This window comes from Strigops habroptila, chromosome 5 (genome assembly GCF_004027225.2).
Source record: "Strigops habroptila isolate Jane chromosome 5, bStrHab1.2.pri, whole genome shotgun sequence".
Classification (NCBI taxonomy): domain Eukaryota; kingdom Metazoa; phylum Chordata; class Aves; order Psittaciformes; family Psittacidae; genus Strigops; species Strigops habroptila.
The window spans coordinates 48,682,702-48,699,668 of NC_044281.2; the positions used below are offsets into that span (position 1 = coordinate 48,682,702).

The window sequence follows — 16,967 nt, forward strand, 5'->3', positions numbered from 1 at the left end:
CTTTTAGCGCTTACACAAGTTTTATACCTGTATACACACATTCACTTTAATTGAACTATCCCAAATTTATGTCACAATAAAAGAAAGTAGAATCACCTCCTATTTATTTAAGCTTTTTAAGTGCTTAATCTAATCCCTTCAGAACAAATAACTGAAAGTAAAACAAAGTACAAAGCTCTGGAGTCCTACATGTGGTTAGTGTTTTATTTTCTTGCATTTCAACTATTGATTAAAGAAGTTATTGTAAACTTCAGCCATAAAATTAAAAGCTCTTCCTATTTACAGGAAATTTACACTAATTGCCATATACCTGTGATGGGACTTTTAACTTTCAGCCTTGCCATGGACATAGAGGTAATATTTAACACAGCAATTTTGAGGCTGAAGGTATTTCTTCCCCCTTTGGATCCTTTTTAAAACGTGACTCATCTCCCCCTGCTAAGAAAAATCTGTAAGTGCTACCTCTTGAGCTGCTGCTTTTTTGTGTTGGTGGATGTAGTCTGCAATACATACCTTCACTCCGCAATGGGGTGCTCTCTGTCCCTGCATTAAAACATGGCCTCTAGAGAACCCACTTCCTTCTCCTGATCAGAGACTTGATCTCTTTCTAGTCTATGTCCTCACTCACCTTCTTTGCTGTGCCTTGAGCAGGCTTTAAAAAATTCTTGCCAAAAGAATAAAGCTAAAGGAAAGGCTACGTGTCTTAAAATCAACTAAAAAATAGGAAAGAGCAGCTTTACAGAACTGGAAAAGTAAGCAGGACTCTCACCTTAAAAGATTTTAAAACTAATCTGATTAGGAAAACACAAACCAGAAAGAAAGAATGAATGGTTTGTGTTGAGACCAGACAAATGAAGGAGAGAGCCTTTTATTTCTGCCTCTGAATCTCCTTAAATTCATCATCTTCTTGTAAGGGGAAGAAAGAAAAGATAAGTGTTTGGTAAGCCTCAGCAAAGCCACAGACGAAGTGGCATGTATTTAAGGGGGAAAAAAGCATAATCTTTCTAGGTATTACTCTGCAAAGAGAATATGCTGAAATAAGGAGAATAGGAGCATCAAAGACTTCTTATATTATTTCACAGGGATTAACACTACATCTTTCTAAGGCTGAAAGCTACTAGTTTCCAATGTGAAGTAGTTCCAGTATCTTGGTCACCAATTCTCAAAGACCAACACCAAATCACCAGGCTGTAAACTGTAACATGGACTGCTGACAGCCATTATCAGCTGCTAACACTTAAATAACATACTTAAACATGTTTGACTTCTGTTCATTAATACAGAATTCTGGACCCCAAAGCCTTACTGTAGGGGGCCACAGCCCCCACTACCTTACCCGGTAGACCCACAGCACATACTGCAACAGTAGAGCTTTCCATTGCTGCTTGTTTCTGCAGTATTGAATGGCCAAATCGAAGTCTACTAACCAGGCGCTGCTGCAAAATTCTCTTCAACAGTGCATCATGTGAGGAGGTCATAGACTACCCTACCACTTGCATTTTGAGATATTACATCCCTAGAAATAACAACTAACTACCAGATTTTTTTCTTTTTATTGTTTTTATTTTTTTTTTTTATTTTTTCTGTTTTTATCTAAGTGGCTCTATCAACCTGTGAGTCTAATGTCATTCTTCTGGGCTAGCTCATTAGGCAATTTACTTCATCTCACAGATATTTCACTAGAGGTGTTGCCCCAAGGACTGAAGGTGTGCAGGTATGGCAGGATGGGGAGGGGTTAAGAGTTCATAGGCTCATGAAAACCTGGGCACAGCAGAGGTATATCAAATGAACAATGGGTTTCCTTCTATAGGAAAAATAGCACCTCCACAAAATTATCAGTATGATGCATGTTCTCACCTTTTGGGATCTCCTGGCTCTACCAAGCCACTACAATCAATTGCACTTTAATACAGTGCAATGTCATAAAGTAGAAGTGAGAAACTAGGGACAGACACATGTCTATTCACTCCCTGATTAACTACCAGTCTACCCCAATCAGATGTCACCTGCACCCACGCTCCTATACAAAATCAGCAAGACAATGTGTTAATCTATTGTCTTTGAAATTGATATGCGTTTGGGCAGGAACAAAAATCACTCTGCAAGAGCCTTTTCGTAGGATGTAATCAAGCAACAGATTTTTTATTTTTTTTTTTATAGTTCCTCTCTTCTGCTAGCAGGGTGCATAAAAATGATCAGCATTTGATTTTGAATGAACCCAGTGACATAGAGATGCTTTTACAGGTTACACCTTCCCAAGAAATGTCTTGCAAAGGCTTTATCAAAGGTTTTTACAGTATCTGGCAAAGCCCCAGAAACTCATGACTTGAGCACTGAATACTCCTTCTATTAAACACACTCATTCACAGAGAGGGAGATTTGTCTGCATGCATATAAAATTTTATCAATCTTGAAGCATTTTACAGTCAATCTCAGAACACGTCACATGAAATATTAAGCAATATTTTATTTTCTTTGCAAAGTAAATTAGCAACCTCCTGTGCTAGCCAAGCCAAGCATAATGGCATGTATTTGCAGACCAGAAAAGCGAAATCCTTGCCTTCTGCCAGAAGAAAGATTGCCATAAACCAAGCAAGGACTCAGAGACTGCAAAGTTTCCCCTTTCAAGAAGTATTCAGAGAGAAGCTGAGTAAAGTCCAAGCTATTATCTCTGATCAGTTCCCATTTTCCTCAAGGAGGACTGAGATTTTTTTATGGGGAGATGAAGGGGAATCATTAAATCTTATGTAAAAATTACTATTTCAAAGCCAATAAAAGCATAGCCATGGAAACCTTCCCAGTCTTTGTGCAGCTTAGGAAATTCTCTAGAACAGCAACCAGTATAAAAGCCCGTACAGAGAACAGGAGTATCCGCTCTCAATTTTTAAAATACGAAAACATAAACTAGTGGGTATAATTTAAACTTATTTCTATATATAAGTGTAATTATTGTAATAGCAGTAATGATAATAGTACCAACTATAAGAATATTACTAATAAATAATACACTAATCATAGCTAACAATGATCAAATCAGTGATCTTTTAGACACAGAGAGAAAGCATGACATGTGACCCTTTCCACGGACAAACACTGGGCAAGGATGATTTGCTCTGCACAAGGCAGTCAACAAAGAGGGGCTTCTTTACTTCCAAAAACTGGGCTTAAAGCACTTGTTGTACCTGGGGCAAGGCTGCAGCAGCTCTTTCCCTCCTGCGCTGCACGCTTCCCTCTCTTCCAGCTCCAGACACTGCTTCCCGGCGCCCACCGCCACACTCCGCACGCCGCGGTGCCGGCTCCGAAAGCCTGGGGCGAGATCTCCCCAGCCACAGGTCCGCGAGCAGGCACTCCATGGAGACCACTCAGACATTTCACAGTCTTTAGCGATGACACAGGACTTGAAGGTCAAAGGAACAGGATCTTGCAGGCAGAGGCTATAGTAAGAACACAGTAAAACAGCTGAGGAGGTCTTGCTTAATAAATTTATTTTTTCAAACCAAACTCCCAAAGGAGAAATCCATGCTCATTTGGGGTAAATCGGACAACCTGCATCAACACCAATACAACGCAAGTAGGAAAGCTGCAATGCAGTGCACAGAACATATTTCCAGGGAGTTCTGGGTGCAATCTTGCATGCTGAGTAGTTTGCAAATAATATACCTCATTTATTTCAAGTTAAAACAGATGCAAAAGGCATTATATTTGCTCTTGTGCAGTTAGAATTTCACAGTTTATCCAAGACAGAAAATGAAAGCCTAGCCTAAGAGAAATACTGCCACTGATAACCATTCCCATCATCCCGCACACAGGACTAGCTGTCCACTGTCCATCCATCCATCCAGGTGTCAGCATGTCCTGCTGAGCAACTCTGCTCTTTTAAAAAATAATTAGTCACACACTAAGAAGAAAGGTATTGGTTCTGTGAGGCTGTTCTCAAACAAATGCTGTCAAACAAGGTCAGAGGGTTTTCAAACCTGACAAACCACCAGAGAGCCAGGAATGCTGCAATTTGTATTCTGGCTGTATTTTGGGACTCAATTACTCCTGCTGACAATAGGACATGATCCTCACTCATTTCGTAACACACCAAGACACATGCCACATAAGGCCCAATACACTAGAAAACTGAATTTTAAGAGCTGCCAACTGTTGAGGTTTGGTATCAAGATACAAAGTCCCAGAATAATTTTTTTAAGAGTTCCAAAGTTAGTTACATTAGTTTTTTATAATATAGAAAATTATGGCAAACGTACGAAATACTTCTGGGAGAAGATAAACCTCCAAACTAAAGCCACCATCCTTCATTGCTCCTCCACTTCAGTCTCAGCTAGCTGATGGTTCTCCCATCTAGCACACGCTGGTAAGGACTCCGCAGAGCATGACTGCTGCTGCTCCACCTCACCCCAGTCAGAGATCAACCAGAGTCACCACTCATCCTCCAAAACCACAGAAAACTCTCTCTTGTCTCTCGAAAACCTGTTATAGTTGACATAACAGAGCAGGAAAGGATATTCCGAAAGAGGACTGAGGTATGTACAAGCAGGGATATCACTGAAGCACCACGAAGGATGGGACGGGGCAAAAAAAGAAGAAACCTAAAAAAAAGGAGTCACCAGGGAAAAGGAACCAAGATTTTCTGACTTCTGCTTAAGTCTTATGCAGATGATGCAAATTGGCCTCTGAAATTAAGATCATACATGAACTCAGTGTGAACTCTCTCTAAATTTGTATTCTCCAGCCTCCAGTTGCTCACAGTCAGGCTTTTGCCAACTGTAAGGAGCAAATACAGGTACACTTAAAAGGTGTGAAATCCAGAGCTGCTGCCAGGGAACCAGCTATTACCTCATTTAGTACTACTTACAGCACAGTTTGAGTAACCGAACTTTCTCTGAAGAAAATAGACTGGGGCAATCATTTCAGGATTGCTGGGCACTCTCACAGGGGGACCAGAGAAGATAAAGGACATTCATTTGCTTCTCCTCAAGTCTAGAAATGGGTCCTGTTTTCACAAAGGTCAGTATGAATATGCCCATGGATACTTCATCAAGTTTGACCAGACCCTCAACTACCAGTAAAATACAGCATTTAGTGGCTTAAATTTATACTTCAAAATAAATCACAAAACCAACTTTTTGTTTCAGTTTCTTCACCAGAATAAAACTCACTAATCTCACAGGTGCTGTGAGGACGAATTTACTGAATTTTAACAACTTCATAAAGCAGAAACAGCCTGTGATATAGCTCCCTCAAAATGAAATTATTCTTGCTTACAACTCTAAAAGCTGTCTCATTCCTCTATTACATGTCAAATGCAATTGATTGCGAAGCTGCCTCTGATACAAAACATCAATATCATTGAACCAAGAAGTGAAAAGTAATAATCATTATATCTGTATTTACTAACCCAAAGTTCTAGGCTCTTGTTTGGAACATTAGGTTAGGTGGTGTCACATGAATGGTAGCTTTATTTCCCTTTTAATACTTTTTCAACAGTTATCAGGTGAGCCATCCATACCACAACATTAACAAGAAACAAGAATTCCGCATTTTGAGTAGATAAAATAGTGGCACGGACAAATCACTGTCCTAACTTACTTATAGTACTAGAAAACTTGAGTTTATCTATCTAGAACACAACATAGAGGGTAACTGATGTCACATTTTAAAAAGTGATCAGAACTTTGCAGTCAGTAATCAGCACAAAAACCCAAATTCATTTTGGGGGTTTCACCACTGCAAAGGAGACTTGAGTCTTGCCTGATCTTTACTGAAATACTGAACAAAACGAAGCCTTTAAAAATCTGATTTGGGGTCTTCTTTAAAATTAATATCACTAGCCCCAGTTCTTAGCAAGACAATACGCACAACACCTCTCCTAATGGATTCAAACCTATGCTGACACTCTCTCCGCAAAAGACAGCAGCCATCCTTGCTATTTGCAAAAGGCTTTGAAGCATTCAGAGAATGAATAGCTGTTTCTTTCCCTGAAAATCCCTCCACTGCTCCTGCTATAAAAGGCTAAAGAAATAACTTTGTTGACCTAAAGGTGAATAAGATGTGGAGCTGACAATTTCCACCTTCTGCTCGAGTAAGTTTTTGAGGGAGAACTACATGCAATTGCCTAACAGAAAGCAAATCTAATTAACTTGTACCTACTCATTCAGAGCCTCAAAGTCAAATTAATTGTGACACTGAGCAACACAAAGACAAATGTAAAAACATGCTTCTGCACGAAATTCAGACAGAGTCTTTCATGTCGCAGGTATATTTAGGACAACCTAACACAGATAAAGCCCAGACATGCAAGATGCTCACTGATTTGAGGCTGCAAACCAGGTGTGTCGTTGTGCTGCTGTAGCTGTATCCAACCTGGCAGGGAGAGGACGGAGGTCTTGGGAACAGGAAATACTACATAAGTCCTGTTTTTAAACTAACTTTCCATTTATTAATGTATCAGGTTAGATCTTCTTGGGAGTCAAATCTTAAAACTGTGATATAGTAGGGTGCTTATGTGATTGATACTTTTTCCTATGTTACACTCTTGGATTGATACTGTAAAACTACAGAAATTGTTTCACAAGCCAACTTGCTCAAGTGGCAGAGAGCCCTCTTACTTTCTCATGTACTGAAGGGGAATAAACCACATATTAAAAAAATACATTAAACCAAAGGAAGCCTACTCATGCTTCTTTTACGCTTGCATAGTCCTGGAGCTACAAGCTGAAAAGCAAGAAGAGGAAGAGAAAAAGCAGCCCCACATACCACTCCTACTGTGCAGCTCCACGTCCTCTGTGACTCTGTAACTACAGGCTGCTGCCAACAGAGCCACACTGCTCTGCTCCTCCATCTCCAGCCACACTCTCCACCATGAGATACAGTAATTGTGCAGTCTCAAGCTGAACCATACCACCCTTCTCTTCTGGACAAAAAAGCAACTCACCAAAATATAGCAAATTTTCCAACAGCTCAGTGCATCCATGCTGCATGCCTTACAGTCTACACAGTCATGACATCCACCACAAGGAAATGGGTGGAAACACATCTATCAGCAGGAAAAAGGAGGAAGACTGACCAGCAGTGCATCATTAAATCAGGTTGGGCACAGGATAAAAATAACCCCTGGTTTCCTTTCCCAACCATATCAATGCATTCAGAATTAAAGGCAAATGCATTCCCTTATGTTAGAGGAAGAGACAGGTGGTTATTGTTGAACCTTATATACTGAAAGGACCATCTCCTAAATAATTCTTAGTGAATTATTAAGAGGCTATCACCATGCCTATGCTGCTGGTATGGAAGGCAGCACCACAAGGACAGGGTACTGCTTCAGCAGCCAGACTCTGCCCTGGCAGCTCGGGAAGGCTCCTGAGGAGTGCCAAGCCTCACCGGTGAATGCATGCTCAAACCCACACACTGCAGAGCAAGAAAATCTTGAAGTGAGCTAAGCTACACTGATAACAACACATTTTTTCCCCTTTCCTAAAGTCGTCTCCTATTCTGTAATTAATGACCCAACCTTACATGCTGCCAAAATAAACACTACCTGCTCTTCGTACTTGGCTAATAATACTAGGTTCTAATAGTGGACGCAGTCTTGCCATGTTTCCAGCAGCATCGAAACAATTTTTCCCTTCTGGCAATCAATGTTAACAGGCGTACTTTCAAGGATTCATATTGCATTTTAGGGTCCTCAAGAGCCGCTAAGGCTATTTTAGGTAATTATGCAGTGGAGGCTTCTTTGGCAGGAGAAACACTGGCCCCTTCTGCACCAGCGTGGTATAGAAGATGAGGGATACTGGCCTGCCATACAACCGACAAAGGAAACAGGAGCTGGGAGACCTATAATCCAAACAAACACAGGATTTGGTGTCTAAGATGTCTAAGTTTTGGTGTCTCCACAACTTAGCACACCAAATTCTCTATTTCAACTAAAAATAAATGCAGACTTACTTACATTTGCACTACTTAGGTAGACACTGAAATCTTAAGGCTACAGAAGCAGATGGCTTTTAGCACAATTTGTAAACAGAAGAAAAAAAGCCCAAATATTATTGGACACTTCCTAAAATCTCACTTATTGAAATTAAAAAAGCAGTCAGTGTTCCTTCATTTCAGGTTATTTTAATAAAAGCAAAGGAAATGAGAAACTAAACTTTAAAAAAAACATTAGAAAATAAAATCTCCTTATACAATAGCTCAGGAATTTATCTGCAAGTCTGAGCACTGGGGCTTGATTCCTACATTTGTTGGGAGGAATGTGAACACACATCTCCTCTTCCAGAAAAGAATCATAACCATCAAATAGCATATTACAGCACAGCATTTCTACCTCTGGAATGCAAATCTTGTATTCATCCATAGAATAGAAGAATGTCAACACTAGAAACTGCAAATATTTTTTTCCTGTAGACATACAACAGCACAGTGGTTAAGCACAATCCACTAGGAAATGGGTAATGGAAATTCAAATTATAGAGGCAAACAAAAGAGCTGAATGCTGCTCTACCTCAGCCTTGTCAGATAGGTTATTCCTTGAGTGAGTTTGACCTAAATTTTCCACTTACAAAGGCAAAAGTAAACAAACCCAAATCTAACCCTACTACACTACTGCTGTCATCTTATCCATAGAATGAAGAGTTTAAGAAATACATACCTAAAAAGACTCCTAATCCATATAATAATAATAAAACCCTAAACCTGTTTGCTCCTAACTTCTCAGTACGCTTAGTGAGTATACACATCTGGTTAGAAAATCAGGTTAAATTTATTTAGGATTTCAAGGTCTACTATGGGCACTCATTTCCCTAAATTACAATTTAGTGTCTAACCTAAATAACTTTGTCCCACCATGCAGAAGCTTTTTACAACTGTGACAAGACAGAAAAGCAAAAAGAGCAGAAGTTCTAGCACATTCATTTCTTGCAACTTTTTCAGAGGGGTTTTTTATTATTACTTTTAAATATATTGAAGTGCTTATGCTTGGATTTGTTACTGGATACGAGATTTAATGCAAAACAAACTTTTTTCTTAAATAGAATGAAATCGGAATTCTATATGAAATTTTAAAATAGTCTTTAAAAGCTTCAAATCAGATCCATAAAATCATTCTATTTTGATGTTACTCCTTTTATTTTCACAAATATAAAGTTTCTACACCAAATTTTTTTTGGAGCAGAAATGAACCTGTCTCAAGGTCTACTGATGTTCTGCTGTTCAGTTGTCTTCAAGCGTTTTCAAAAAAGTCTGTCCTTCCCTTTCCTCTTCTTTTTTTCCCTTTTTCTTCCATTTTGACAAATGTTGAACCTCTAAACTGAAAAAATATTTCATCAAATACACTCCCCAGCTCTGTTTCCCTGATACAGCATATCCAATCTTCCACGTGCTTGTGCTCCTCTCCAAGTAATTCCTGTTTACAGTTTTTACCTTTAAAATTGCTAGGATTTTTGCGTGCACTGTTAAGGTTGGTACAAACACAAAGATCTTTGTCAGACCACTCATTTAAATGCAAAAAATATTTTCCTTATAACGCAAAAGATTCTTTGGCTTCTACCTGAGGGTTCAGTGTAAAACCAAAGAATCCTTTTTGCAGGGTTTGATGGCATAATTTAAGCATCAGTGAAAAACTGAAAACAAATACCAGGCACGTTTCCCATCACTTCCACCTATTTCACAAGAGAAAGAACACCCCAACTGCCATTCCCATCAATCGCAAACTTGCTAGCAAAGAGGCCAAAATTAATGTCCTGCCAGCCATCTGACATTTGCAAGAAATGAACATGTTCGATCTTTTAGTCTTTAAAAATCAGTCTGCACCCAAGCCCACCAAAATCCAATTTTGGCAAAGTACTGTCTGTCATGCCGAGGAGCATACCAGGTACGCTCGCCCACCAGTGAGTGCGGTGGCTGCTACTGCTACTTGCCATCCTTGCTGGCTGCTCCACAACCCTGAGATTAGACACCAGCAAACTAAACAACCTTGATAATTAATTAGGCATCTTTGCCATTGCATTATAAATCAGGAGGCGAGATGAGCAGATGGTTCCTGTCCTCACATGGCTTGGATCGCTCAGGGGCTGGTTAGCTGACCACTCCCAATATCTACGACTTTCCTTCAAGAATTAGGCAGTGGCAGGAGGTGGGGTGATGGCAAAGCCCTGGCAGACCAGCAGCTCAGAGCCTGCTGTTAACGCACATCTTAGGATATTCCTCTCTCTTGCGTCATTTTTCCAGATATTGAATTTATATATCTCATTGGTACTTACTCGATGGTGTTAGTTGAAACGGGAAACCTCGGCCAAGAAAATGAAAAAGCACAAACAAGGTGCTACTTTGCAGTTTTACAGCAGATGCTTGGCTGCCTGCCAAACCCCGCTGCAGGGTTTTGCAAATACATTTACTCTTCTTTATCAGTAGCCAAAATATCATCGCTCATGTAAAGCAACATCTGCAAGATCGGGTCCATTTTTCAGAAGAATGGCAGCAAATACGCTGCACAACAAAACAAGGAGGTCATTACCTTAAGGCTTAAAGGGAGTCATTGTCAGGCATACTTGGTATCAGTGACACTCCAGTCCTGGAATTAAATATAGACTGGATTTTACACTGGATTTTCAGGTTTGGATTTACATCCAAAAGGAGAAAGGAAAAGTGTGTGACCATCTTGACACTGTAATGTGACATGACCAATTGTGCTCTATTCAATCGATCTCCCATATGAAGACAGGCTGAGAAAGTTGGGGCTGTTCAGCCTGGAGAAGAGAAGGCTGCGTGGTGACCTCATAGCAGCCTTCCAGTATCTGAAGGGGGTCTACAAGGATGCTGGGGAGGGACTCTTCCTTAGGGACTGTAGTGGTAGGACAAGGGGTAATGGGTTCAAACTTAAACAGAGGAAGTTTAGATTAGATATAAGGAAGAAGTTCTTTACAGTGAGGGTGGTGAAGCACTGGAATGGGTTGCCCAGGGAGGTTGTGGATGCTCCATTCCTGGCGGTGTTCAAGGCCAGGTTGGACAGAGCCTTGAGCCACATGGTTTAGGGCAAGGTGTCCCTGCCCATGGCAGGGGGGTTGGAACTAGATGATCTTAAGGTCCTTTCCAACCCTTACGATTCTATGATTCTATGATTCTATGATGTGCTTTCCTCTTGTATTTGGAGTAAGGGATGGGTCAGACTCAGCTCTCTCTGCAGTAGATCTGAGACACAACCTCAGCATGAAAAGTCTGCCAGAAGGCTGCTGTACACTCGGACCTGTACACTCCCAAAAAAGGGGCTAGATCAGCAAGAAAAAAACAGAAAGGAGCAGGGAAGACAACTCAATCAGCAGTAGAGTCACTAAAACTAAAGCTCCTGAGACCTTCTGCACTGTCATCCAGAAATTCAGCAAATAACTCACACAGGAACACAACAAAAAGAAAACATCTACAGAAACATACAGTGTCTTCCATTCCCCATTCTTACAGAAATATAGCAGTGAGTGTGTGAGGGCAGAGCAAGTGAAGTTTTAACAAAATCAGAATCCCCTTCCCAGAGCCTCCGATAAGGAATGAGATATAAGCAGCAGCAGAACAGCTAACAAGTGTTAGCAGACATAAACCTGCTGCTGGTTGCATGGTGGCATAAATCACAAGTGAGTCCATTAAAGTCAAGCAGCTACACGAGCATAAAATCTGTATATTTAGAATCAGCATATATTTAGAGACAAGTAATAAAGTCAAGATGTTAGAAACTGCTGGAACAGTTCACAAAGCTTGACTTTCTTCCAAACAGTAGGAAAAAATCTGCACTTTACCACAGGTGTAATAGGAGGGGGTAAGAAAAAGGCTAGAATGTATATTTTCACCTCAGTATGTGTGCAAAACCACTGCAGGCATTAACAGGGGCAGAGAATTGGATGTAAAATAACCCCTTTTCTCTGTCATTTGAGCTTGTGCAGGTGCTAGGAGCTATAGATTATTGAGAAACAGATTGATTTCTGCAAAATTCAGAAGCAGGATTTTTCAAGAACTTCTAATATCCTTGAAAAACAGAACACAGAAAGTTCTCCAGAAATCTTGACTTTGTCAGAACTCAGTTTCTCAGTCATGTATAGGTCCTGGCACCTGCCCAGGAACCTGAAGGTGTACAGGTACATGGGACCTGATGAGATGCATCCATCTCTATGGGGTTATGGCATTGGTGGATAAGGGAAGAATGATTGACATCATGTACCTGGGCTTGTGCAAAGCATCTGATACTGTCCCGCAAGACATCTTTGTCTCTAAACTGGAGAGACATGGATGTGATGGATGGATCACTCTGTGGATAAGTAATTGGCTGGATGATCGCACTCCAAGAGTTGTGGTCAACAGCCTGATATTCAAGTGGAGACCAGTGACAAGTGTGTCCCTCAGAGGTCAATATTGGGACTGATGCTGTTTAATATCTTTGTCAGCGACATGGACAGCGGGATTGAGTGTACCCTCAGCAAGCTTCCCAATGACACCAAGCTGTGTGGGGCAGTTGACCTGCTGTAGGGAAGAGATGCCATCCAGAGGCACCTCGACAGGCTGGAGAGATGGGCTAATGCAAACATCGTGAAGTTCAACAAGGCCAAGTGCAAGACCCTACACACGGGTCGGGGCAATCCCAAGCACAAATACAGGCTGGTCAGGGAATGGATTGAGAGCAGCCCGAAGGGGGTGTTGGTTGATGGGAAGGTCAACATAACCCAGCAATGTGTGCTCACAGCCCAGAAAGCCAACCATGTCCTGGGCTGCATCAAAAGAAGGTCAAGGGAGGTGATTCTCCCCCTCTGCTCTCATGAGACTCCACCTGGAGCACTGCTCTCTGGTCCCCAACATAAGAAGGATGTAGATTAGATATAAGGAAGAAGTTATTCACAGTGAGGGTGGTGAGACACTGGAACAGGTTGCCTTGAGAAACTGTGGGTGCTCCATCCCTGGAAGTGCTCAAGGCCAGGTTGGACAGGGCTTTGAACAACCTGTTGTAGCAGAAGGCTGGGGGGTTGGAACTAGATGATCGTTAAGGTACCTTCCAACCCAAACCACTCTGTGATTCTATAAAATCCAACCTGAGGTCAAATGGCAAAGCTTAGGTAGCTTAAATTTAAATGCGATTTTCAGTGGTGCCCAGCGACAGGATGAGGAGCAATGGCCACAAACTAAAACACAAGAAGTTTCACCTCAACATGAAGAAGAAGTTCTTTACATTGAGGGTGGCAGAGCACTGGAACAGGTTGCTCAGGGAGGTTGTGGAGTCTCCCTCTCTGCAGACATTCAAAACCCACCTGGACATGTCCCTTTGTAACCTGCTCTAAGTCCTGCCTTGGCAGAGGTGATTGATCTCTAGAGGTCCCTTCCAACCCTAATGATTCTGTGATTATTTGCTGCACACTACTGTAATTTTCACATTTGAATTACAGCAAAGTGTCCTGGGTTCAGCTATAGCAGCCATTTTTCTCCTGCTTAGTAGCTGGTGCAGTGCTGTGTTTTTTTTAACTTTCAGCCTGGGAACAACGCTGATAACACCGATGTTTTTAGTTGTTGCTAAGTAATGTTTATTCCAACCAAGGACTTTCTCAGTCTCATGCTTTGCCAAGGAGGAGGGGAAGCCGGGAGGAAGCAGAGACAGGACACCTGACCCAAACTAGCCAAAGGGGTATTCCATACCACAGCACGTCATGCCCAGTATATAAACCGGGGGAAGTTACCCGGAAGGCCAGATCACTGCTCAGGTCGGGCTGGGTATCGGTCGGCGGGTGGTGAGCAATTGTATCCTCTCCCCTTGTTATTTCACTAATCGTTATTATCATTGGTGGTAGCAGTAGTGGTTTTGTGTTATACCTTAGTTGCGGGACTGCTCTTATCTCAACCCGTGGGAGTTACATTCTTCCCATTCTCCTCCCCATCCCTCCGGGAGCAGGGGGAGGAAGAAGGGGGGGGGGGGGGGGAGTGAGCGAGCGGCTGTGTGGTTCTGAGTTACCGGCTGGGCTCAAACCACGACAGTTCTTTTTGGCGCCCAACGTGGGGCTCGAAAGGTTGAGATAACGACAGATCTGACCAGAGTGTGTTTAATCATATTTGTGATAAGCATTCATTGTTACTACTCGTCACAATGGTGATTATTTGGCTCTCAGACGTGTTGTGCTTGATCTCAGAGTTTCAGCATGTTGTACCTTACTTACAGCCACTATTTGCTGTTTTAGTGTTTATCGGCTGGGGGGCCTGGGCTAAGGTTCTTGTTTCACTGTACTTCATGGTAATGACTTGTAATACAATAGACTCATTGATCATGAAACTGGTCTGGTTTGTGCTTCCAGCGTGGCCATCACCACTATACATTGGGAGGTATATAATGAAATATTTTAGCAATTGCATATCTTTTTTTTTCTCCTCGGGGGGTAAACTTACGAAGGAAGCATTCTCTTTCACCCCCCGTTCCCCCACCAGCCTATTTGCAACAGCAATTGAGAGTTCTGAAGGTTTTAGATGGCCTTTGAGTACCCTTGAAACCTGCCTGCTGATTGTGCTGGGGATCAGCATGTTGGCAAACATACGGAGTGTGTTTTACCCACGGCCATCCCGTCGTAGGAACATCCTATTTCGTTTAATGTCAAAAATTCAGCAGTATCAGGTTCGAATCTGGTCTAGGGTTAGACGACGATATAGGAGGACCACCAGGAGATTTTCCCTGAGGCTGGACAGTTATGAGTGGCAGGGTGTGTGGGATAGTATGGGCAAGTACCTAGGCCAGTGGGCCCCTCCAGTGCTTTGGAACTTCACCACTGAACAAGTGCAACATCCGGAAAAACTAGTAAAACACTTAAACGAGGTGTGCTGTCGTCCTGGTTATACCAGAGAGGGACAAATTTTGGCAACGTGCTGGGGCTTGGCCTATGCCTACAGAGCCCTGCTCAACACTATCCAGCACCTTCAAAGGGAAAAAAATGTCTCTGGATCTGATGGCAAAGCAACAGACAACACAGCTATGCCAACTACAAGCACAGCAGCTACTCAGACCCTGACCACAACAGTCAACACAGCTACTCCAAGTACAGCAGCTACATCAACCCCAGTGACAAGCACAACAGCTACTCAAACCCCGACAGCAACAGACAATGTGGCTACTCCAAGCACCACAGCTACACCAACCCCAGTGACATGCACAGTAGCTATTCAAACCCCGACAGCAACAGACAATATGGCTACTCCAAGCACTGCAGCTACACCAACCCCAGTGACAAGCACAGTAGCTACTCAAACCCCGACAGCAACAGATAATGCAGCTGTTGGTGTTACTCAACTCCCAAGCACAACAGCTGCACCAACCCCAGCAATAGACATTGCAACCACTCCAATCCTAGTGGCAGACACTGCAGCCACTCCAACCACAGTGACAAACACTGCAGCTAAACCAAATGTCCAGTTTGTGACAATGTCTGTTGCCCCTGTAAGCAAAAGCAGACGAAAGGCACAAAGAGCAACCCGCGAAGCGAAGAGAGATGAAGACCCAGTGCCATTACTATATGCAACAGCACCTGAACAAGAGTTACTACTACGTGGGTCAGAGGAAGAGGAAGAAGAAGAAGAGGTCACTTCTCGACCCCGGACCTCAACCGAACTACGGAATATGCGAAAAGATTTCACCCGTCTTCCAGGGGAGCACATTGTCACCTGGTTGCTCCGGTGCTGGGACAATGGGGCCGACGGTCATGAACTAGAAGGTAGGGAAGCCAAGCAGCTGGGATCACTTGCTAGGGAAGGAGGAATTGACAAAGCGATTGCAAGAGAGAAGCGAGCCCTCAGTCTTTGGAGGCGGCTCCTGGCAGCTGTGAAGGAAAGGTTTCCCTACAAAGACGATATTACGAATCGCTCAGCCAACTGGACCACGATAGAGAAAGGCATCCAGTCCCTGAGGGAATCAGCCATTATAGAGATGATCTATCGTAGGCCGGATTCCAGGAACACATCCGTAGACCCAGATGAAGTCGAATGTACACGACCCATGTGGCGGAAACTTACACGGAGTGCGCCATCATCATATGCCCACACATTGGCATCAATGACCTGGAATGACGGAGTATCACCAACAGTGGATTTCCTGATTCGTCAACTCCGAGAGTTCGAAGACAATCTCACCCCTTCCATCATTTCAGCTGTGGAAAAACTGTCCCAGGAGTTCAAACAATTGAGAGACGATTTATCCGATCTATCCAGCTCTCCACGCGTACCAACCCATGTCTCAGCTATTAACAGAAGGCGCCCTACTGCTCGAGAAAGAAAATATACGAGGTACACGCCACGGGCCACCCTATGGTTTTACCTGCGGGATCATGGAGAAGACATGAGAAAGTGGGATGGAAAACCTACTTCAGCTCTGGAGCAACGGGTGCGTGAACTGAAGAGGAGAACAATGGTCAAGGATGATCCTCCCAGGAAAGCTGCTGCTCCAGTCTCTGGCGAGCAGTTTCCCAGATGGAGCGAAAGAGCTGATTTTACTCCAGCTCCTGTGATAAGGAATACTAATCCCTTTCTACAAGACAGAAGTGGAGAATTTTGTGATCACTATTAGAGGGGCCCTGCCTCCAGCCAGGTGGAGGAGAGGGATCATCGGGTTTACTGGACTGTGTGGATCAGATGGCCTGGCACATCAGTCCCACAGAAGTATAAGGCTCTAGTAGATACCGGTGCACAGTGTACTCTGATGCCATCAAGGTATCAAGGGGTGAAACCCATTTCTATTTCTGGAGTGACAGGAGGATCCCAAGCGTTAACTATGCTGGAAGCTGAAATCAGCCTGACTGGGAGGAAGTGGCAAAAGCACCCCATTGTAACTGGTCCAGGGGCTCCATGCATCCTTGGCATAGACTATCTCAGGAGAGGGTATTTCAAAGACCCAAAAGGGTATAGATGGGCTTTTGGTATCGCTGCCTTGGAGACAGAGGAAATTAAGCAGCTGTCCACCTTACCCG

At 42.8% G+C, this 16,967-nt stretch overlaps 1 protein-coding gene across 3 annotated transcripts in view; it reads right to left on the reverse strand.

Annotated features, from left to right (window-relative positions):
- The window catches only part of THSD7B (thrombospondin type 1 domain containing 7B), a 398,006-nt gene that overhangs the window by 213,069 nt on the left and 167,970 nt on the right, over positions 1-16,967 (reverse strand). For all 3 annotated transcript variants that reach the window (XM_030486445.1, XM_030486444.1, XM_030486446.1), the window contains one exon: positions 3,183-3,434. In XM_030486445.1, coding sequence (XP_030342305.1) covers positions 3,183-3,434 — 252 coding nt within the window. The remainder of the gene's footprint in view (positions 1-3,182; positions 3,435-16,967) is intronic.